Source organism: Lipomyces doorenjongii (genome assembly GCF_038497915.1).
Source record: "Lipomyces doorenjongii strain NRRL Y-27504 unplaced genomic scaffold V1508scaffold_91, whole genome shotgun sequence".
NCBI lineage: Eukaryota > Fungi > Ascomycota > Lipomycetes > Lipomycetales > Lipomycetaceae > Lipomyces > Lipomyces doorenjongii.
Window position 1 is genome coordinate 10,095 of NW_027118158.1, and position 22,844 is coordinate 32,938.

Genomic DNA, 22,844 nt, shown 5'->3' on the forward strand with positions numbered 1-22,844 from the left:
TTCAGTGTTCAGTGTTCAGTGTTCAGTGTTCAGTGTTCAGTGTTCAGTGTTCAGTGTTCAGTGTTCAGTGTTCAGTGTTCAGTGTTCAGTGTTCAGTGTTCAGATGCTGGGCTTCAGTGCAGACATTTTCAGCTAAACAAGCAACGAGCACGTAAGATGTTGACTGATGTTGACAGATGGTATCCCTGAGAGTTGCATTACATTTCGGCCGGACCAGCAATTGTCAACAACCACACCTACACTGAATGTTACTACCCTAATCCACACAGCAAGTTTAGACGAACAATTCTGATTCATGGATTTACCTTAAAGAATCTGAATTTATTTTAGTTTCCAGTTTAGGCATCGACCCCCCGCAGTCAGCCGATATACCTTGCCGCTGTCAGGTGCCAAGTCAACAGATGCCTTTCAGACTTCGCAGTCATCGAAGATCCTACACGGATGCACCTTTCTCACGGTAACAATGCTTGCTAATTTACTCTACACTGATAGCGTACTGCACCGGATATTGAATGGATAGTCTTGTGAGTTGCGACTCCGGTTTAGGCCACGATCTGAGGAAATTCATGCGCTTCTATTTTACCACGCACTCGTTTAATATAGTTTGGCCTGTCGGTACACTGTCATTATATGGCGTCAGGTGATGTGGCCGCAAGATCATTCACAGTACTTACTGACTTACAGTCCCGTTGTTATCTGTAGAGCATAGCGACTCCATTTGAACATATCGCTCTGGGTGTCGGAATATGCCGCGCGGCTCTCGGCTGGGAACATGCTAAAACCTGGTTCGCTCACTCGCCACAAAATGATACCAGAGGGAGTCTGGAACAATTTCAACCCCGGATGTAGGGGCCTTGAGGGATTGGTATCAGGGATTCAGGTTGGTATCAAGCCAGCAATCACTGTAGTCTCCGACACTGAAGTCCACTTCTACCATTAACTGCCCGACACTAAACTGCGACAGACCAGCTATTGGGCAGCAGGCTTGAGATCGGCGAGGCCACCCAAGAGCTAGCTGTACTGTGATTGTCTGTTGGACTGCCTTCAACATCGGCAAGATTGAGCCGCTGCTCAGAGATTTGCTGGAAGTAGAGGCTATCATATCCAGAGAAGAAGACGACTGTGTACGATTAAGTACTGGTGAATCACGATGTCAAATAACTCGCTGTCGCGTTGCAACAGTATATCAGATGATTGTGAAGTCATTTTTGATAATTTAATGTATATTGATTTGATATGAATGTATGTGGTTGATTTGATGTACTACGTTTTATGTATGTTGAATTATGTATATCTCGCTTGTTTCATCTTATAAACCCTAAAAATCAGGTATAATGTAAGCTTCAATATGGTCATATATGGTCTTATCACAAACCGTAATATTGTCTGATATCATATCATATAACGTAGGTCACAAGCGAGCGGCTCACGCAAGTGGCAGCCATCGTTCAGAGTGAGTCAGCATAATGTCGGGGAGAAGAGGAACGAAGGCGTTGAGTCTTAAACGGGCGCCAAAATTTCGGTGGACAAAAAAAATAAATTTTGGATTTTGTCGCAGGCAATTTTCAGTTTTGAGTTTTCATGGTGTCGTGATGTAGCACTACCGTCAGTTCATATGTATCGAGGACGCCAATCCAATGCCCACAATTTTAGCGTTTGCAATGCTTTGCAGAGCACATCAGATTTCTCGGACTGTAGAATTGCGTGAGCGCATGGTAAAAAGATACCGTGCTCGTCTCGGACCATAAACGTGAACAGGGCGTAATTGTGGAAGTTCGTGCCATATGTAGAGTCGAATAACGTCATGTAACCACGTTGGCGAAGCATCACAATATTTTCCCTATCAGCGAATACGAATCCGTCAAGTTCTACGTCATGATCCTGGATCTTTATTCTCCTTGTCAAGAAGTCCTCTCTTGACAGAAAATCTAGGGCTTCCGTGATGTCTTCTGCTGCTGTCATTCCAATATGTGGAGCACGCATCTGTGTTTTCTGACAAGAATTTCTGCTGAAGATTGATCACTTCTATGATCTCGTATTTGAATACCATGGACTCTAATTCTGATTTGCAATACTCATGGGCGCCCTTCTAGAACTAAGCGTCCTGATTATTATGCCATGAATTTGGGTACTGATAATGAAGGCGAATCTGACGAAGGTTTACGTTCCCGTTCTCGTCGTCGCCTTGATGTGGGCCAGTCGAGTACAGTTTCAGATGATATTATATCTCGTGATGAATCTGCGTCGCAAGTTCTTGCAGTCGATGCTGAGAGCTATCTTTCTCTATCGCCAACCATTCAAAAGTCGGCCGATGCCACCAAAGTCATGGGTATGGGAACATTTCCAAACAACAGAGCTCGAAACAACATATATCCACAAGGTAACTAACAAGAGTCGTCCAGATAGGCTGATTATGTGTAGTCGCTGTTCCTGGACTGCTACAGATACAGTGCTTCAAGGGTCGTCAGGGAATTTGGGTACACATCTCCGAAAACAGCACAAGGTATTCAAGCCTCGTACTTTAATTCCATTGTCTACTCCTAGAGCTTCAAGCGACATCACATCGTTTCTGAGCAAACCTGATCGGGGGTTGAAGAGCGGCTGGAAGAGAATATCTTGCGTTGGATCGTCCAGGAATCGGAACCATTTATGGCAATTGAGTCTCAACCATTTCAACGAATATTCAGAGATCTACCCGGTACTACACTCCCTTTCAATTCCGCAAGCACAGTGAAGCGTCGACTCGTTTCAAAATTTAAGGAGAGTCGGAAGAATCTCAAGGGGAACTAGATAATACTTGTACGACAATAAGATTATCGCTTGACGTATGGACCAGCAAGAACCATCTCTCGATCCTTGGTGTCGTGGGCCATTGGCTGACACCTGAATTCGTCTATAAAAAACGTGTTCTCGAATTCAAAGAGCTCAAAGGTACTCACAGTGGAGAGAACATGGCGGTAGTGGTCTCCGACCTCCTTGAAGAGCTGAAACTCGGTCCAAAGCTTTTCACGATCACGGGAGATAATGCTTCTAATAACGAAGTCTTGATCTCCGAGTTGCATGCCATTCTCCTGGATCAACATGACACTACAGAGCATCTTTTGGGTAATGACCGTCCTAGTATACGATTTGAGGGACAATCGAGCTATATTAGATGCATTGCACATGTGATATACTTGATCGTAGGTGACATTCTTATCGCGTTGAAGTCAGGAGATAACCATAACTGCAAATCTGGCCTGCGAAGCTCTCAAAGCAAATAAGGATCTTGATCCCGAGTTGTCGCCTTTAGCTTGCTGAGTATAGTTGTTCTGTGGATAGACCGCAGCCCTCAACGTCGTAATCGATGGAAAAGGCTATGTCGTTAAGAGGAACTTCCTGAAAAGATAATCCAATATGATGTCAGCACGCGATGGAATTCCACGTATCAGATGTTGAAAGAAAGTCTAGGCTCATACAGGCAAGTTAGGCGATTTATGGAAGTTGAATCAATCGGACTACGCCTTTTACGACTCAGGATTGGAATCAACTTCGTCAATTACGGGATATACTCAGCAAATTTGACGAGTTCACACGATTGGTTTCGCACACAAAGCCTCAGCTCAGTCTTTTGATAGCATTATACTACGAATTAGAGGAGCTCTTTCAAGATGCCTCTAATGGAGAAGGATTGCTCAAAGACACTGATCAAGTGTTGGTGAGTGCTGTTCGTACTGGACTAGGGAAGTACGAAAAGAACTTTACTTTTGTGGACGAGGTGAATACTTACTACATTGCAATGATTCTGGATCCTCGGTTCAAATGTCAACTTTTAAAGCAGGAGCTTGAGGACGACGTGGCAGTGTCTTTTCTCATTGCCCAATTGAGAGACTTTCTGCATGGCCACTATCCCCCTGAGAACGAGCCGCAGTCACCGTCAAGGCATGTTTCCGACATTGATTGGTATTTTGATGACGGTATCATTAGCGTCGCAAATAACAACGCTAATGAGAACCGGCTGTTTGCGTGGTGGAATGCCCATAGAGGAGAGTATCCGCAAATGTCGCGAGCTGCTCGGGATTTCTTGCCATTGCCAGCATCTGAAGTGGCTTGTGAGCGGCTCTTCAGTAGTGGCAGGGATTTGTTAGGATTGCGGAGGCATCGAATGAATGGGGAAACCATGAGGCTCTTAACATTGCTAAAGAATTCCTATGATAGTTCCGATTAGCTAAGCTTGAAGTCTGTGTCAGGAACTGCTGCCGACGCCACGTTGTTCAGTTCTTCTTGATTGTTGCGTTGTTTTGCATTCGTGCTTTGGCATTTGCCGTTATTTATTTTGTGCTTTGTTGTCTTGCGTTTGGCTTCGCCGTTCGTTTTTCTTGTTGCTTTAGTTGTTATACTTTAATGTTCATCGGGATATAACCCCTCGTTTGTTTTGTTCTATCATACGCAAATATATTCTAAACAATAATAATCATTGACTCAGGTACATTGTGTACCACAGGCACAACATATGCCTAGTATCCGTGACAAACAGATGTGCTTAGTCGTTATGTTCAATGTAGGGACAGACTCTCGGCTAGCGAAGTACTGAGTAATGTGAGTTGATTCAAATGGATAGATAGAGCATTATTTGACGAATCGCAGTCCCTTCTTATTGACTGCTGGATCACAGAGGTTTTCATTCCAATTAAGCCCTCTATTGATTAGTCATAATACGGATACGGATACAGCCAATTTATCTGGATACCGATACGGATACGGATACAAGCAATTCACACGGATACGGATAAGGATATGGATAAAGCACAATCGGCCTGGATATTATCCGTGCCGATTCCTAGTTGGTAATAAATGATTCACGTTAGGGCGTGCAAGTTGGCGACCTCGAAGTGAGCACCGCGCCCCAGAGCAATGATGTAACTATATAAACTCCCCTGTACCGCACGCCACTGACTACCCAACTCTGTTAACACCATATCTCCAACTCCATTTACCATTCTATGATGCCTTCTTTGTCCGAAAACGTGCCAGATTCCCCGTCTTTACCGAGCGTTGCGAGCCTACAGGCGTTGACCGCTCCCTGCTCCGTGGTCCCTGGCCCTCGAAACTGAGTCAAGTTTGTGGCAACGTACCCAGGACAGCAAGAATTGACCTTAAAGCCCTCTCCTGACAACATCTTTGCATAGTGTAGCATCAGCATATTCAATGCCGCTTTGCTAGATTTGTAGGCAGGGAGTAGCATAGCATTGTACGGATATTCGAAGTCGGCGGCCCTAGTAAGAGAACCAAGACTGGAAGAAATGAATACCAATCGAGGGAGTGTGGATTTCCTTAGAAGTGGAATGAATTCCTCTGTTACGGCGGCGGCGCCGAAGACGTTTGTGTCGTAGGTCATGTGAAGAACGTTGCGCATAGTGAAATCGACGTTCCGTCGATCGATAGCTATTCCCGCATTGTTGATTAATACATCAAGGCGTTTGTATTCAGTCTCTATGTCTTTGCGTGCAGCGGCAATCGAGGCATCATCTGTGACATCCAGTTGGACAGATGAGACAGAGAGACCTTGCGAGGACAGAGAAGAAGCAGCTTCGACACCGCGTGAAGCATCGCGTGATCCGATGATGATGTGGTACCCTGGGTACTCAATTGCAAGCTTCTTTGCAATACCAAAGCCAATGCCTTGGTTTCCACCTGTAATGAGGACAATGTTGGATATTGAACTGGCCATAGTGGGAGGAGAACCTGAAATACTTGTCAGAACTGCTCAGACGATACCGGTAGTATTTGTGAAAGATCCCGAATCCTAGATGAAGATTATATATTGTCAATAAAGTGATTGAATTGATAACATCATGAATTCAGCTCTATCTATATAGGAATCAATGTAGTAGCTGACAATGAAGGATAATAAATAATGATGACAAATATAGATAACAATGATGACAAGTCGCGCGTATTGGCACGCGCGACGGACATAAAAAGTCCGAGAGCTAGGGTTAATAATTGACTACACTAGACAAATCATTCCAGGCAATTCTCCGCGATTGCGCCATAGTAATGTGCCGTACACTGTGGGGCACAGCGGGGTACATATTACTTGCTCAGGGTTTGCTTCCTAGCATCCAGGCGTACGGCACTAAATAGGCTTTTAAGAGGACATTCTACGGAGGGACTCGTGTTGCATATAGGGTTTTCGCCAGATGGGAGATATGATAGGATATAGGACAAAAGATACGACGAAGGACATAAGATAGGAGATAGCGGAGCTAGATGTTGTATAAATTGAATGAGGAAGGCCTTCTGTTTCATCGGTAAACCCTGATGTCTTGATAAGCTATCTAGTTACTCCTCATGGATTCAGCCAAAATATTCGTCGACAACATCGACACCTTCCTGTCTCGCATCCCTGCGTCTCATCGCTCAACAACTAGAAGCACAGGTACACTAGAGAAGCGAGGAAGGGGTCTCTGATGTCGATGTTGCGTCCGTCGATCTCGGGTAGTTTTTTGGAATCTTTCTGGATCATTTCCCAACAAAATCCAATTAGTGACCCACATTGGACACTAAATACACAATAAATAATATGGACTTCTTCTCAGTGCCTCAACGATCCTGTCTTCAATGGCTATCGGCACGAAGGGCAAAATTGCATGTTGGACGGAATGGTTCGCCACGCTTTGGAGTAGATAGAAAAGCTGCCTCGATGATATTGCAAAATATCTGAGATCAAGGAGGGACGAATATCATGTTGGAAATATGCCATGAATTATCTTCATTAAGCTCATCTCACGTCTTGTAGCGGTGCATGACGTTATGATGAACATAATTACAGAAATAAATAATTTTATGAATGACGTACATGTGATCATGGGGAGAAATATATTACTGGCCACCGAAATACAAGCAGACTTAATATAAGCACTCTACAAAGTCTGATTGCCGTCTTCCTTCGGAGTTGCTGTGAGTGGATGCTTGAAGACCTAAAGCTTAAGCCGGTGGCTCACGAGGAGTCGTTTTAGTTGGCTGATATTAGCGTACGCGATACGCAGCCAAGTCCTGGATACATCGCTCCACAATCAACGAACACGTCTTGGAGGTAACAACCGATTAAGTCCAAATATCATTCCATTCTAAATATCTGACAGCATTGATGATGACAGATGGTACCACTACTCTATTGGCAACAACAGCGGCGACCTTACAGACACGTGCAGCACATTTACCGCTGTCGTGCGTGCTCTGGGCCAACTGAACGTGAAATCGATAAAAGATTCTGGGGAAGTCAGTTTGTTAAATTGACAGAATGGCATCGCTAAATGTGTATATTAGTTCAATTTTGAGTTACATGCTAAACTTCCCTTCGATTTCTATTATTAGTCGCAAGTCCGTCTCTGTCGCTATGAGTATTTTAGTTTGAGACAGCAAATACGCGTGATGTCAGTTGCTACGCTGAAGTCCGCACATAAAACTCCGACTGAGGGGGCAGATCGGCCACAACGCAATACAGCTGTTCCTACCTATGTATTAGATTAGCTTTGTGCTCAGATGTCTAAGGCTATGCTCTGGGATTACAGGCGCCAATAATTTGTCGAGCATTGTGCTAAGTATTACGAATACACGATGATGAGTTTCTAAACTTCCATAAAGGCTGAGATTAATAATGTTCTGCAGACAGGGATGTCGTGCCGAACCCCTACCCTCAGCACTGCCCCAGATTCTTAGCCATCAACCATCAGCCACCGCCAAACAATCGTATAATGAGAGAGGCGCAGGCTCACTTCGCCTCCGCGCTTTTCTTTTTACGGTGCGGCAGAGCACTGGGAATCTATGAAAAGTAACAATTGATATCGATTAAGATCATATATATACATAAGGACGCGTAATGCAGCTGCCTGATTTCTCATGCCGTCTCACAACGAGGTTACGAGATAATCTACGGGGCGTATACCAAAACAAGAAATGGCACGACATCCCCGAAGACTGATCCAGGAAGAGCGCAACGGTCGAAAGCTCTCCGAAGAGGAACGCCGACTGGTAGACGATTTTCGTCTCAGCGAACGTAAGCGATTGAGTGACTATCGTGCTCGAAAGCGCTGTCCTTCGGCCACGCCGGCGCCGCCAGCTCCTCAACTTATCCTAAGATCGTTGTCGCTTGAAGATGACCCGGCCTGCACGCCATGCACCACAGGAACCTATACAGGAAATCCCAGTGGCAACTACGATTTTGGCTCATTATTGGAAGTGAATAATACATTTGCTGGAATTTTCGATGTTTCACACTCATTAAAAGACTATCAAGGGTTTGATATATTTGACCCATTTGCGGAACTTTCCTTGGACAATGTGCGACTTGACGTGTCCAATTTTCTAAACAATGAACTTTGTTGCCAGTGATCTTTGCCGGCGATAGTGGACTAAGCCAATACTGTGAGTTGGTGGAGCTCATCCCAAGTTTGAACGGTAGCGTATCTTACTCTTTGTCGACTTGTATATCATTGAGGCATTCTTTTGTTTGCTGCTGACGGCGTCATATACGGTTCTCTGCTATCTACGGAGTTTGGAGTTTTCATTGGTTGTACACATAACAGAACTAGGCGAATTCTAGTTCCCCAATACATATGCACAGTCATCTACAATTAGTTAATGGGTGTATTGGAAATATGAACAATTCTATTGCAATCCGCACCCACAATCTCCTACGTTCCTTTGCTTAACTGTGAGTGTAACTTGAGATGATTATACTTGTGACAAAATACTATCTTTGTCCAATAATATATATGTACAAAATATCGAAAATCATGCCACAGGATAGTAAATTACAATAAATCCATAGATACACATCAACTTCCGATACTCCAGCATCAATAACTTGTGCCGTTTAGCTTCTCATGAGAGTAGGCTCGGTAGCTCCCATGGCTGTCCCCGCGTGACTTGCTCAGAGCAACACGAACTAGTAAAAGTATCCTTATTTAGGATATAATCAAGAGAGAGAGACCTCAGAGTCCGCTCCTTGTCTTGGTCGACGGTAGCCGTCTTGGACCACCGTATCGGAGTCAGCGTTGGCCCAAGTAAAGTAGGACTTTGAGTGTGTTGCCGACTAAAATACTCTGGATCATGGTGCTGGGGTAACGAGCACCTTATTGTATTAGTAATTTTCTGTCGAGTCTTGGCGCGAATTTTTCGTTGACGAATGCGCTCATTTTGGCGATATTCGTCGATTCTCTGGTATTCCTCGAGCGTGAGCAAGTCACCGCGCTTAAGCCTTTTGATCAGTTTACGTGGATCCATTGGTAATACGATGCAGCATGGTTCGGTACACTCTGTTAATCGGCCGTGACGGAGTAGCAGGATGATATATAGACCGTCAGCGACATGACTGCTAACATTTAATAGCGCGCGTGAGATGCCAGCGTATTCGCGTACGCTGTGCCTGGATTTAGGAACCGTTACATCAGCCACATTTCGGCGATGTGAACGGCGTTAGATGTCAAGTGACAAACATCTGAGTGCCGGCCCAATTGGTAGTAAGTTGTATGACCGATTCCTTTAAGGGTCAGCAGCGGATGTCGAGCCCGTACTGTGTTCAAACCATGTTTGCGTGGGCACATCTAATTAAGGCTTGTAAATGACGCGTCTGAGGCCAAGCATAGAGTTTATGACTTCTGACGTGGCTGGCAGGCACTAAGCCTAATTTGGAGAGTGAGAGAGTACTAGCCTAAAGTTTCACGCTGGCTCTTAATAGGCTTAGTACCTACAAGACAGAACTAATTTTGGAGTCATGTCGGCCCAGATAGTTTTATAGATACCCATGGAGAATCTGCAGATACGGATACGGATACGGATATGGATAAGGCAAAACTGCCATGGATATTATCCTAGGCCCAGAAAAAAGTTATGTCGAAAGGTTTAGAGGGGTAAGGGGCAGCGAAATGACACATAATACAGTGTCCGGCATGGGCTGCAGAGTATGGCGAGTGTTCGAAGGCGGATAGAGCAGTAACAGCATCTAAGCGCTGCCGCTGCAATATTTGAAGTTTGGGTGTGACATAAGCAAAAAGTGGTCTAGATTGAACTGTAACGACGGGCAAGAACATAGAATCTAATCTAATGAAGAAGATAATTGTTGATTTATGACGGGTGTGCCCATGCTGCCTAGCATCGCTGATCAAAGACAAAACCCTCGCTTGGTCAAAGCTTAAGCTGTGACCCTGACTGAACTAGTACCATTCATCCCGGCCTTCTTGTGACTTGCCGCTCTTCGACTTGCAACGGCTATTGCAACGTCCAGTGCATTCTGGCTGCTTGTCGTGTTCGCCAGGTTCTTTCCCACGATATTGAATGCGGTTCCGTGTGCTGGAGTGGCGGTCACCACCGGCAGGCCTCCATGGAGCGTCACCGCGCCGTCAAATCCAATGACTTTGAGTGCAATCTGACCCTGGTCATGGTACATGGTGACGATGCCATCGTAGCTATTGAGACTTAGGAAGATCGTGTCCGCCGGGTAGGGTCCCCGCACATCGATGCCTTTGGACACGGCGGCTTTCACGCCCGGGACTATGGCATCGATCTCTTCGCGCCCAAAGAGGCCGTTTTCGCCGTTGTGCGGGTTCAACGCGCAAACACCAATCCGGGGCCGGGCGATACCGTACTCTTGCCTGCGGATTTGACTTTAGCCAGCCTTCACGAGAGGGCGTCCTATCAAAGATACATACAGTAGTCGGTCAATCAGTGCAATTGCATCCGTCACCCCACTGGGCGTGATCAACGAAGCCACGTCCTTCATGGCGACATGGCTAGTCACCCTGGCTGTCCAGAGCCCATCAATGGCGTTGATCTCGGTCGTGAACGCTTCATACTTCAGGTAATTGGAAAACCAGCGGAGCTCGTCCTCCTCATGCATCCCTGCTAAATGCAGGGACGTCTTATTTAGTGGCATAAAGACGATTCCGTCGATCTCACCCCTTTTCGCCATGTCGAGGGCGCGCCCTAATTGATACAGAGCCCGTTTGCCGGCTTCTTCAGAGACCTCGGCCGCTTGGATATTTACTGCAGGTGCCGTTCTATCATCCAGGACCTGGACGCCATCTGGTCCCGCGATATCTGCGATCGGGATCGTGACGCCCGCTGAAGAAGCTGCAGCCCGTACTTCAGAGAGGTCCGCCATGACGAATATGTCGGCTTTCCGGTGGTTTTGAGGATCAGCAAGGATTTTGGCTCCTAGTTCAGGGCCAATTCGTGCGGGGTCACCCAGCGTTATAGCGATCCGCGTGCGGACACCCGCATGCGTGCCGTTGATCATGACGATGTAGATTTCTTGCTTTGTCGGCAGTTCAAAAAACCGCAGCTCTTCTTGCTTATTCAAAGTCCAGCTGAAGAATTTCTGTCTGGAGAGCAGTGGGAGAACTTACGTGGCGAACTTGATTATATGTGTTGGAGTAGAAGTCCGTAGCCGCACTGTGACCCACACTTTTCAGTCGTCAATAGAGCTCGGAGCTGCTCCGAACTCCGGAGGAGGGGTTATCCGGATCACAAGATACGACTACTTGTCAAAATCCCTGTCCTTGGACGCTTGTATTTGCTGGTCAGCTGAGTTGTCAGTACCAGGAATATGCACCCGCGTGACATTAAAGGGCGCACTTTGCATACGTTTGACGTTGCGCCTAACTGATGCAATTGACAAGCGAGAGCTTTGGGCCGGCCGTGAGATCCGTCTTGGTGATACACCCTGTCCAATGTCAGTTCGAAAGAGCTACTGAGCTATATGAAGCGGAATCGATGCGTGATTCGTCTCCGTAGAAATGGGTCTTTTTCCAGAATCTGGGAAAGGCCTGAAGCGTTCTCTTGTCCCATCAACTGGCATGCGGGTGCAGGGCTCCGAGACTGCGTTAAGCTTCAAAATTGTGTACTCGGAACTTCCCAAAGGGTAAACAAATGCCCTTACCCCAATGTTTGCGTGGGGGTATAAGCGTCTGGGAGGTCGAAGCGTATATTGCTTTTCTTGGCAGTGACGTTCTTTTTTGAGCCTCAGACTGTGCCGAGTAATTCTTGGCACGAGCTTCCTTGAGATAGCCCCGCGCTTTAGCGAATTCTCTCGTCGTTCACTTTGTTCGGCACGACTCCGGATCAAACTCTGTGACTCCGAATTAACCTTCCCCACTTTCCAAGGCGGCTCGAGGTGGAGATGGCCGTCACATCAATGACGAGAGATGACTCGTGGGCGTGTACCCCATGGGGCGACAACATCCAACTTATAAATACTGATATGATGTTAAGTCTGAACACCGTCATTTAATTCTCGCCTTGTTTTGATAGCAAAGCCTTGATTGACATTCAATCTTTGGAGAGATACTCGCCCATAGACTTTTGCGGATTTCCTGCCTTAGTAAAGATACTATAATGTCTGTCAACGCCATGGATGAGAAATCCACCCAGGAATGGGGCGAGAACATTGACCATGTGACGGCCGTCTCTTTGGCGGCGGCATACGTTCCTGGCTCCACCGAGGAGAAGAAGCTCCTACGCAAGCTAGACTTTCGTGTCATTGTATGTTTGTTCCTTCATGGCTTGTCTAAAATATGTGTTTAACCATTACTCCGACAGCCTTGCTGCTGGTTCCTCTTCGTGTTGGGTTACCTCGACCGTGCGAACATCGGGTTTGTTTTCTCTTATCTCCCTTCGGGACTAGCTGCTCACGAGACTGACATGAATGAGTCGCCAGTAACGCCAAGACTGGTGGTCTTGCCCATGATTTCAAGCTTTCCTCTACTCAGTACTCTCTGATATTACTCGTGTTCTTTATATCCTACGTCGTTTTTGAAATTCCGTCCAACATGCTCCTTACCCGTGTGCGACCCTCGTTGTATCTCTCTGGTCTCGCGATTTGCTGGGGCGCGGTCGCCGCAAGCATGGGCGCAACGCAGAATTGGCAACAGCTGGCAGGTGTGCGTTTTGTTCTTGGATTTGTTGAATCGGGCTTCGCGCCTGGCATCGCATTCTATATGTCGTCATGGTAAGCTCTATTCCCGTCCAGCGTTCAGAAGACGAAACTCGGCTAAAGCGCAGAACCAAACCAGGTACCGGCGATATGAGCTCGCCAGTCGCTTCGCGTTCTACTACACCGCCGTCGCCGTGGCTGGAGGGCTCTCAGGACTTTTGGCAGGTCTGATCACTCAATATCTCGACGGTGCTCGTGGGTTAGCTGGGTGGCGGTGGCTTTTTGTATGTTTTCCTCCATTGTTACTCATCGTCCAATGCTCTGACTATTCACGTGTACAGATCATCGACGGCGTTGGCTCCAGCTTTGTGGGATGCTTTCTTTGGTTCTTCATGGCCGATTACCCGTCTAACACTCGTTGGCTTACCCCCGAAGAGCAACTGCTGGCCCCCCAGCGTCTCGCTTACGACGGTATCGGCAATACCCAGGGCGCCCATGGCAGAACTAAAGAGTGGGCTGCACTTCGGTTCGTCGTGACCGACTGGAGAGCCTGGATCCTTGCCTTGCTTTATGCCCTCGTCACGGGTGCCCAGACGATCCAGTACTTTATCCCCACGCTTGTTGGCTCGTTCGGCTGGGTGAGTTGGCAAGGACAATGTGAGTCTCTCCTGTGGTCTTCACCTTCACCCGCACTGCTCGTTCTAATAAAGTTGACACAGATCACACTATTCCTCCCTATGCCTGTGCTGTAGTTTGCATTGTCGGAATGTCGCGTATAGCCGACTACTTCAAAAACAAGTCCATGGTCGTCTCTGTCTTCGCCGGCATTGGAACCGTGTGCTTCATCATTGTCACCGCCAGCAGCAACCATATTGTCCGATGTACGTCTGTCTTCACAATTGTTATTAGGTATCATAGCAGTGACTGATATGTGCGGAATTAGATATCTTTACAATCTTTGCCTTCGGTTGTATCTATGGTACGTCGCCTTTGGTCCTCATGTGGGTGGCAAATGTTCTTGGCCACCCCGCCGAAAAGAGAGCTGTCGCTATCGGCCTCGTCAACGCTCTTGGCAATACGGCTTCCATCTATGGCGTCTTCCTATGGCCAGCTAAAGATGCGCCTCGCTATATTCCTGGATTCAGGTGACCCATTTCTTATTGACGCTTCCGTCTGGCTTTTTCTCTAACATGCCTGCTTTATTAGTGCTACAACCATCTGGATGGGTGCTATCTGGATCATTGCCCCAGTTGCGGGCTATCTCTTCAAAAAGCATGCTGTTGAAGCCCCCGACCCCGATGAGGTAGTGGCTGCAGAAGTTAGCAGGCAACGTCAGCGAGGGCTCCGTATTGGTGAAGCTAAAGGTGAAGCGTAATTATTTGCCTGGATCCGCGCAAGAATTGGTTGATCACGTCGCTTGCCTTTACGATAGGAAGGAGACTAAGTGGAATGTATTGAAATACTACGAGAGGAATGTAATTGAGTTCTCCATAATCCTATATCTAATAGCTAGATTATGCGTACATTTGTACTGTTTTACTACAGCGGGGATGGCGGACATGACCCGTTGAGGTATTCCGTTGGGGCATAGCCCAGAAAATAGATACTTGGGCAGTATTTAAGTGTCCATTGTGTGTTCTTTGTCGACAATGCTATTCTCTGGACGTCACAATAAATTGATTTAAGGTGCACTATAATAACAGCACAATGATCAGACACACACGATAATATTTATTATTAGTTAGGCCCAATTATTCCGCTTTTCGAAATAAAAATTATGAGAGTGCTAAGAATCTGAAAATTCCAACCCAGCTATATTATCTTAATCATTTTGAATGCTGAGTAATCTCAAACGAGTACAACGGCTTCAAGTCATGCTGGACTGGGTACAGATCATTATTGAGATACTGCATATCCCGGACGTGGTATTCGACATTAACAGATGTCTTGCTAATGTCCATTGTGACAAATCCACTAGCCGCTATAGAACTATTAGCATCGAATTGCAATACTATACGTATCTAGGCTAAGGTATAACATACCAGTTTCTGCGTTGGCGGCAAGGAATTTTGCAAATGGGCCAGTCTTGATGCCGTTATTGCAATCACCAGCCTGAGGGTAGCCGGCAGCACCGGAGAGAATGTAATTCGTGTTGTTATACTCATAATGAGCTAGGCAGTGGTCATGACCATTAAGCACGATACCGTTGTGTTTCTCGACAACCTCGATGAGCGGGAGCAAGTCCGTATTGTTGCCAGCAGCGGAAATGTAAGGGTGATGTAATTGAAGAAACTTCCAATCAGCCGTTGATTTTTCAAATTCTTCCTTCAAGAATTCAACTTGGACATGCTTATCCTTGTAACATTTCTGTGTGTATTCATTATAGTAAACCGAGGTATTCTAAGGTGTACGTTATTAGCAGGTACTAAGAACATGAAGATGCTGAGTCTCACCTTTTGATATGAACTTAAAAAGCAGTCAGAGTCAACAACAACGAAAGTAGCTGTCCAATCTTTTCCTTTAAGGTCATAAGAATAGTAGGGATGTCCTTTCGTTCCCTGCCATAATATTAGCGTAAAGCAGAAGAATCAATGACTCAGGGGTAATTACGAAGTACCAACGATCATCATAGAGAGGAGCGACTTTGGTCTCGAAATCAACGCCACTCTGGCCCTTGACGACGTCATGGTTGCCAAGACATTGGTACCAAGGAGCATAGTCGAACACTCCTTGGCTGTACATGTCGACCCAGGCGGCCTGGAAGCGCAAGATTCCGCCGGTTGTGAAGTCAACACCACTATCATAGAAATTATCTCCCACAGAAACCTGCACTGATTTAGTGATTGCATTCTTATAATGTGACAAATGGGATCCACTCACGAATGCACTGCAGTTTTTCATGCTGCAGACCTGTCCAACATAAGAAGCGGTATCAGCTGTGACGAATGGTCAGCATGAGAAAACAGGAGACCACAAGATTGCCTCACCTTGCAAAGCGGTGGCATTGGTGATGTAGGTTTTATCACCAGGATCACAATCATTTTGGACCTCAGTAGGGATTGTGATATTAGCTGCCTTCAATGTAGGAAGAACTTCGAGACAAAAATGGTCCGGAGCTGGAGTCCAACCTGTCCAGCCGTAGTCTGCACAAAGGTTAACCTTGAATCAGTCCAAAAGCTACGTCAGGAAAACAGGAATGTACCTCCAATGACTCCAACTGTAAGGACCTCTGCCCCAACGGGGGCAACCAATGACTTTCCATGGGGACGCTTCGCCAAGGCACCGCCAAGGTAGGCCGCGGCAATCAGAACGTGTTCCACTCCCCGGACCATGTTGAAGCAAATCTTATGTCACTATTGACTTTTGGAGCAAGGTATTAGTATGAGGCACAGAATTCTTATGAGGCACAGAATTCTCCATCTTTAAGTACTTGGCATCTATCCACAACAAGCAGAGAGTACGTGAATATGAACTCGGCTTGCTATTGTGGATGGTATATCGGTCGCCAATCAGAAGTTCTCATTCGACCATGCTTCGTTGCCTCGAGTCCGAGACAATGTCGACGTACCGGCGATGGACTAATTGAAGCGGTTATTGTGGACCAATGAAAGACTTGTCTTGTTGACTGTCTACAGCCTTTCAGCTGCGTTATCCATGATTGGAAAAATGTGACTATCTTTTCGCCGATACAGTCGTTGGATGAGTTAATAGTAGCTTCGAACATGAAATGCTTAGAAGGAAGCCAATGGACATTGCACGTGTTGAAACTTAATACTGTGCAATTGGCGAATCGGTTGTGGATGAATGTGGAGAAGTATGGAGGCATTTATTTGCGTCCCCCAGCTTCGGCTAGTCTATAACTGCATGCAGACACGCTTTCACGCACTAGGTGCAAATGTTCAGTTCCTCCCAATCGTCTAGTCCAATCCGTCCAAGTTTCGTAATTCACGTACTAATATTAAGCTCAGGATTGTCGATAGGAATTGAAGCAGAAATGCGCTCGAGATATCGACTGCTGTATGTTCAGTTTAATGACTTCCAAGCTATTTTTGCCTGGAGCTTAACGGCTGGCGCACCTCGGATCTGCTTAACAGAACGTCCGCGGCGCTAATCCAATCTTAGCTTAATCTTCAGATTTTCCACTAGCCTTACCTTATCCTCATCAGTTATTCAGTACGGTCCACGTGCAGCGGGAATAACGGGGATTACGGGGATTAACCTGATTCGGCTGAGTTTAAAGGTAACGTACGAGGAAATTACGGGACAACAAGGCACACGCACAAAATAATTTTAGGGCAAATATCGAAAATGCCACTGAAAAAGTTTCATAATATCAAAACTCCCACCGGGCTTCGTACCCATCGTACCCAGCACTATGCATCGTCGGTGGCTCTACTGTATTGACGTCCATTAATCAACAACCCCGAGGCAGCTTATCTGAAAGTAAAGCCAATAATACTATTGACTAATTATAATGTTATTGGTTTATTACTAAATAAATTATTAATAGTCAACATTTGACGCAGTGTATGAAGAGACGTTTAGCGCGTGAGGTACGATCGCTGTGAGGGAGAATCTGGCTGGTACCAGGGGTACGAAGCTCAATGGCATTTTGATATTATGAGACTTTTCAGCGGCATTTTTGATATTGTCCCATAATTTTTAGTTTTATCGTAGACTGCACCGTCCTATAAGCTTCGACGGCGAGGACTATCGAGAATGGACGATTTATTAACCTATATACTATATACTGAGATTGTCACCTAGTCAAGGGCTTGGCAGGGGCAACTTTTGTCTTCTGCTTGGCATTCCAGCCTGCCCAGACTCATCTTCACAATTGACGGCACAGAATCAGAACAGAATCATCCGTGACACGCGGGGAGATGTTGCATGTTGGCAGGGTGTGGGATCCTTGTAGCTACGGATCACTGCGGTCTCGGCCTTCCGGGTGCCCAATTCAATTTCACTGTGCCAAATCATATTATTAGAATACGTCCACGCTAAGTTGATCCTTGCCATCTAGTTTTTAGGGTTCTATGTTCCATTAAACCGGGTAGATCTAAACCTTGTGACGTTACAGTGTGAGCACTCCCGATGACTAAGCAGAGACCTGATTGTAATGCTTAGTCAGGAGCGATAAGGGGCCCACAAAACAAACTATTCATGAAAATTCTAGCCCGTTCTATCGTTAACCGGTAAATCCCCTTCCGTTATGATGGTGCCAAATAGTTCGTGGTGACCGGACTTCATCGTTGATTAGACTTGACTAGACGGCGGCGGAAATTTGCATTGTCAATTTCCTTATGACATAATCCACCCGAGTTTGACACTCGAGAGTCGGAGTCTCAAAACTCCCGCAATATCCAATCACAAAAAGCAACAAAAGTCGCCATATCCTGACACCTTTCTCTTCTCTGCGTTCTCAGATTCCTGCTCCTTCCACCCCGAATCGCATACTAAATCGAGTCAGTGCCTTCCAAAAAATTAGACCACTGCGCTAAATTCGACCCGGTCAACCTCATCATCGCACTCGCTGTCTCTCCCGCAATTCCGCACACTCAGGGATTGCTTCTACTGATGGAATATAACCGTAGGGAGGACAATTAAGTGCTTTCTCAGTCACTCGTCAATCCGCTGCAATTAGAGCACAGGAACCAGAGTAAGAACCAGCCCTTCGGCTGTTACAGCGCTGTGTAGTAGCGTCGTTGACTGGCGCAGCAAGTCAGGCATTTGGTCAAAGAGCTGCCTTTACGCCGTTTGCATGTTAATGAAAAGATTTGTTTTGCATGATGCTCTCACGGAAGTTCGCTTTTGACGAGCTTGCGACGAGTTGCCTGGCATGGGATTAACTGTGTATGTGCATTAGGTAAGGCAGATTACAAAATATATCGATACGTAGGATTAAACTCCCTATCAACGCCAACTTCCTGCAGCTCTTCCACATTTTGGCTCTCGACCGGACCCCACCGCTTGTCCAATCTGTGATTCAGGAGCTGTAAGTAAAACCGCAAGATGACAGCCAGCAATGTGACTGCGAACAAGCACCCGCACGAGACCCACATCCCTTTACGATAGTACGGCGCATCGGTTTGAGGAAACATCCGCGTTCCCAGCAGGGGGCCGCACTGTCCAACGAGGTTGAGCAAGAACATTCCGGTACCTTTTTTCGAGTCCGTGCCCTGATTGTCGACCGACCACGGCATGATCACGCCGACGGTCGTAAACATCCCGATTGCACAGAGGTAAATTGCAAAGTACCTCACGCCCGTGACCGTGACGAGCGCAAGAATAAGATACCCGACAGCACCGACGACCGAAAACGGGATGATTAATGCTGACCGGATATGATATTTTGCCGCCAAAAATGTCGTCGCGATCACGCTCATCCAGGCAATAATATACGGCGGCGCGCTCATGCCCTGCGCGTGTACAGACGTGTAGCCCATCGAGTTGATAATCTCCGGCATGAACACGGATAAGGACGAGAACGACACATTCACGCAGAAAAACATTAACGCGATGATCCACGACCGAGGTTCCAGCATGGCCTCGATTATTTGCTTCATGTTGAGTCCGAGTTTGTGCGACGTCTCGCCCGACTGACGTGCGAGCCTAGCCACCGCAATTTCCTTCTCGCGGGCATTGAAAAATCTTGCTTCCGGTGCGGACCGGGGAAGGAAGAAGAGCGCCACGACGGCCATCAGCATGCTCGGAATGCCCTCGACCAAGAATAGCAACCGCCAGTTTGCGAGTTTGGAGGTGCCAGATGTGATGCCGTATGCGAGCGCGCCAGCAAAGGCCGACGCCAGCGGCGCTGACGAAAAGAAAAGGCCCGACCGGAACGCCATCTCATGGCGGTGATAAAAGAACGAGAGGAAGAACGGCACTCCTGGGCCATAGGCAGCTTCGGCAACACCGAGGAAAAACCGCAGGACCATCATCCCGGCCCAACTGTGCGTCACCGCCTGCAGTGCCGATACCATGCCCCAGAAGAAGACGACTGCAAAAACGTAATAATTTGCGGGAAACACCTTCCAAAACAGCGTGCAAAACTCAAACACGATATAAGGTATGTAGAAAATCGTCAGTAACCAGGAAAACTGGTTGCTCGTGAGTTTGAGCGACGCAGACATTCCGGCGGTCTTCGCATTGCCAATGTTTGACCGGTCCAGAAACGAGCAGAGATAGATCGCGGACAACAAGGAGACGAGTCGGATATCGAGCTTGCGAAGGTACCGGCGCTCTTCTTCAGGGGTGAACACAATCGCCGCAGCCGCGTACGCTCCAGCGTCCGCATTCTCGTCCATGTTCTCCATGAACTTGTCGTCGATCTTTATATCCTCCATCGTGAGCGAGGCAGTCGTGTGCTCGGGGTCCGGCATAGTGGTGGCTGTGTAGGTATACTGTATACTTAAACTAAATGAATAAACAGAAAGACGTCGGACAGCGAATAGCCTCAGGAAGGGGGTTCCTTAAGTGTATTTCACGTCTTGAAGACGATCGTGGCGGAATCCCCACCGCGAATCACCCCCACTCAAACAAGCTTTACATTTATCCGGCGGCGCATGCGGGGTGGACACTAGTAGCAGTATTTGGTTGCAGTTACGGTGTTAATAATATAAGTGGCGCGGTAGGGGCCCGATATTTTAACGTAGGTCCTCGGAAATCGGTAAAACATGCGCCGTAAAACTCCGTCAGGCAAGCTTGCGCGCCGCACATATTTGGTGGAATAAGCTTTCCCCGCAGCGGATTGGGCCGACAATTACCCTTTGCGTCACCAGACCCAAACTGCGGGGTAAGTAGGATAAGCACCTTCCAAAGCTCTGCCGGTTACCGATCGGATATATGGTAGGTGAGGACTGACATGACAAGTAGAGCTGTTACGAATTTTGGTGATTTGCCGGATCTAGACCAGACTGGTGTTAAGGGTTTTGAAGATCAGAAGATGACTCTGAAGGCAGAATCTCGGAGGATTGATAACGGATTCATAACCCAGTACGGATACCCTGTAGCAAGTCATCTCAACAATATGAGAAATTACTAAATTATGTTGATCATGTGATATTAATATAGGGTTTCAGATTACCAGCCGACTGTTGACTTTCTACATTTTTTCCTTCTATTTTGTCCTTTTATTGCCCTGGTGACCGGCGGGGTTTGCTATTGCCCTTAAAAATATTACACAACCGGTTACCCTGAACACAAATGTAGTAGAACACAGGTGGTAGCTATAACGCGCAATTGGTAAATAAAAACAGCACAAAGTGGTGGTGTTAAACGCGGACCCAATGAAACCTTAATTATATTCAACACCGACCGACGGCCATAGAGTCGGCGCTTTGCCATTTCAATGAGTCATTTCCTACTCATTCGGTCTTTGCTAACTTAAGCCAGCTACTAAACTGACCGACACCTTACAGCGCGTTATGACGGTCTTTAATAGACTCGCCACGGGATTACCGTATCGCTTTCACGACTTAGGCTCCCCAGTTCCAGGTTGTCTTGCCGTGAAGCTCTCACACTCATATGTATGCTTCCTCGACTAGCAGGATTCAGACACTCAAGAGTGCCCCTGCTGTTGACCCCACATCCCAGATATCACCAATATGTGACTATATAGTATCGGGAAATAGCCTTACCTTATGCTTGGATCGCGTCAGTTAAAAGAGGATTGCAAATCCACACATTGCAAATTCGGCGGATCAGTGCAGACATTTCATATACCTATCTCTGTGCTACAGCACGGTCCAAATGGGAGTGTGCCTGAATGCTTCTTAAAGACTGTATGATTAGTCTGCTATATTACTACAGAATACATCAGTAGTGCTGCCAATTTATATTGCTGAACATAGCAGTGTGCTTTAGTTGATTTGGCCACCAATTACAAACCCAAGCAGCAAGACCACTTGTGATTGGGGAAGGCTAGTTTAAGGTTGGACATTTTCAGTCTGCTGTGCCGTGTGCCATGTCTTCCCGTACACCACAATCTTGCAGAAGTTTGTCCATTGACATCCTGAACAGACTGTCGTTCCCGGTTTGTTTATGATGTGCGCTGTGCTTATATCTGTTTTACTTATTTAATGTCGTCCAAGGATAGCTCACTAGTTACGTCGCCCCTTTTCTCAAAGTGCATTCTCATTTGTCATAGTAATGATTCAGTAACCGATATTAAAAGTTGGTGTAGATTAACAAGTCATTCTAAACAACGCGCCAAGCTTGAGCGTTCCTAAGTATAGGGCGTTCCATCCTTATGCGCTGCAATTTCACCGCGCTCAGTGGGAAACCAAGAAAGATCGTCGTCTGGATAGTAGCACAAGTCCCCAGGCACTCTCGATCCAATGATCAGGTAATGGACCACCGCGTCACTCCGATTGATCATGAGATGTGCGTTCCGATCCTGCGCTTTAAAGCCGATGCACATACCGGTTGACAGCTTGCATTCGCCATTGTTCAGGACCAAGGTCGGTTCGCCTGCCAGTATGTAGAGGAACTCGTCCTCGAGTGAGTGCCAATGCCTCAACCCTGACTGCGCCCCAGGCTCCAAAGTAATCAAATTGACTCCGAATTGGGTCAGGCCGAACCGGTCACCCAATCGCCTAAAGGCAGTGCTTGTCGCCAAGGAGGCGAACGGTTCAGGATATGGTGATCCGATTTCGGGAGGAGCGTCCTTTGCCACGAGAGGTTTTCCGCTCTGCATTTTCCAACTATTCCTGGCCGTTCTCTTAGACCGTTTTCAGAATGTATTACTCGATATTACTTACGATGGCTAAGACTTTGCTAATGTTAACGTTATATGCGTGTTCACCGTTCTCGTAGGGGGTCTCATGCAGTCGATAACCCCGTGGACGCATGCCGAAACTGCTGCGCACTTGTAGCATAAATTATACGCTCTTTTGGTCAACGGAGGTGAGCTAAGAGAGCAGTGTTG

General features: G+C 46.8%; 6 protein-coding genes across 6 annotated transcripts; 1 reads left to right on the forward strand and 5 right to left on the reverse strand.

Moving 5' to 3' along the window:
* Nucleotides 1-4,494: 4,494 nt before the first annotated feature.
* On the reverse strand, nucleotides 4,495-6,082 carry V1508DRAFT_426102 (uncharacterized protein). The gene has a single exon (XM_066941524.1). The coding sequence runs from the start codon at nucleotides 5,708-5,710 to the stop codon at nucleotides 4,973-4,975; it is 738 nt and encodes a 245-aa protein (XP_066792967.1). The 5' UTR covers nucleotides 5,711-6,082; the 3' UTR covers nucleotides 4,495-4,972.
* Nucleotides 6,083-10,177: 4,095 nt separating this feature from the next.
* V1508DRAFT_360877 (4-hydroxythreonine-4-phosphate dehydrogenase PdxA) lies at nucleotides 10,178-11,281 on the reverse strand (the record flags this gene model as incomplete). Its single annotated transcript, XM_066937160.1, has 2 exons — nucleotides 10,178-10,637; nucleotides 10,695-11,281. 2 exons carry the CDS (start codon nucleotides 11,279-11,281, stop codon nucleotides 10,178-10,180), a joined length of 1,047 nt encoding a protein of 348 aa, XP_066792968.1.
* Nucleotides 11,282-12,064: 783 nt separating this feature from the next.
* V1508DRAFT_376787 (major facilitator superfamily domain-containing protein) lies at nucleotides 12,065-14,499 on the forward strand. Its single transcript, XM_066937605.1, has 8 exons — nucleotides 12,065-12,525; nucleotides 12,583-12,635; nucleotides 12,701-12,991; nucleotides 13,056-13,200; nucleotides 13,258-13,573; nucleotides 13,636-13,797; nucleotides 13,860-14,061; nucleotides 14,123-14,499. The coding sequence occupies exons 1-8, from the start codon at nucleotides 12,379-12,381 to the stop codon at nucleotides 14,289-14,291; spliced, it is 1,485 nt and encodes a 494-aa protein (XP_066792969.1). The 5' UTR covers nucleotides 12,065-12,378; the 3' UTR covers nucleotides 14,292-14,499.
* Nucleotides 14,500-14,573: 74 nt separating this feature from the next.
* Nucleotides 14,574-16,529, reverse strand: V1508DRAFT_294850 (Metallo-dependent phosphatase-like protein). Its single transcript, XM_066936571.1, has 7 exons — nucleotides 16,119-16,529; nucleotides 15,904-16,059; nucleotides 15,797-15,852; nucleotides 15,527-15,742; nucleotides 15,370-15,474; nucleotides 14,959-15,316; nucleotides 14,574-14,897 (listed from the first exon to the last, which is right to left on the reverse strand). Exons 1-7 carry the CDS (start codon nucleotides 16,246-16,248, stop codon nucleotides 14,743-14,745), a joined length of 1,176 nt encoding a protein of 391 aa, XP_066792970.1. The 5' UTR covers nucleotides 16,249-16,529; the 3' UTR covers nucleotides 14,574-14,742.
* Nucleotides 16,530-18,786: 2,257 nt separating this feature from the next.
* Nucleotides 18,787-20,592, reverse strand: V1508DRAFT_426114 (major facilitator superfamily domain-containing protein). The gene has a single exon (XM_066941525.1). The coding sequence runs from the start codon at nucleotides 20,296-20,298 to the stop codon at nucleotides 18,793-18,795; it is 1,506 nt and encodes a 501-aa protein (XP_066792971.1). The 5' UTR covers nucleotides 20,299-20,592; the 3' UTR covers nucleotides 18,787-18,792.
* Nucleotides 20,593-21,851: 1,259 nt separating this feature from the next.
* Nucleotides 21,852-22,699, reverse strand: V1508DRAFT_426115 (cupin domain-containing protein). The gene has a single exon (XM_066941526.1). The coding sequence runs from the start codon at nucleotides 22,611-22,613 to the stop codon at nucleotides 22,143-22,145; it is 471 nt and encodes a 156-aa protein (XP_066792972.1). The 5' UTR covers nucleotides 22,614-22,699; the 3' UTR covers nucleotides 21,852-22,142.
* Nucleotides 22,700-22,844: the final 145 nt, after the last annotated feature.

Bases quoted from the DNA above. Each gene is read 5' to 3' on its own strand.
- V1508DRAFT_294850 (XM_066936571.1), bottom strand. From the start codon at position 16,248: ATGGTCCGGGGAGTGGAACACGTTCTGATTGCCGCGGCCTACCTTGGC. The intron at 15,853-15,903 runs GTGAGGCAATCT...CATTCGTCACAG, and splicing joins CAATGCCACCGCTTTGCAAG to CTGATACCGCTTCTTATGTT. The intron at 15,317-15,369 runs GTGAGACTCAGC...CGTACACCTTAG, and splicing joins TTTTAAGTTCATATCAAAAG to AATACCTCGGTTTACTATAA.
- V1508DRAFT_376787 (XM_066937605.1), top strand. From the start codon at position 12,379: ATGTCTGTCAACGCCATGGATGAGAAATCCACCCAGGAATGGGGCGAG. The intron at 12,526-12,582 runs GTATGTTTGTTC...TTACTCCGACAG, and splicing joins AGCTAGACTTTCGTGTCATT to CCTTGCTGCTGGTTCCTCTT. The intron at 13,574-13,635 runs GTGAGTCTCTCC...AAGTTGACACAG, and splicing joins GGTGAGTTGGCAAGGACAAT to ATCACACTATTCCTCCCTAT.
- V1508DRAFT_426115 (XM_066941526.1), bottom strand. From the start codon at position 22,613: ATGCAGAGCGGAAAACCTCTCGTGGCAAAGGACGCTCCTCCCGAAATC.
- V1508DRAFT_426114 (XM_066941525.1), bottom strand. From the start codon at position 20,298: ATGCCGGACCCCGAGCACACGACTGCCTCGCTCACGATGGAGGATATA.
- V1508DRAFT_426102 (XM_066941524.1), bottom strand. From the start codon at position 5,710: ATGGCCAGTTCAATATCCAACATTGTCCTCATTACAGGTGGAAACCAA.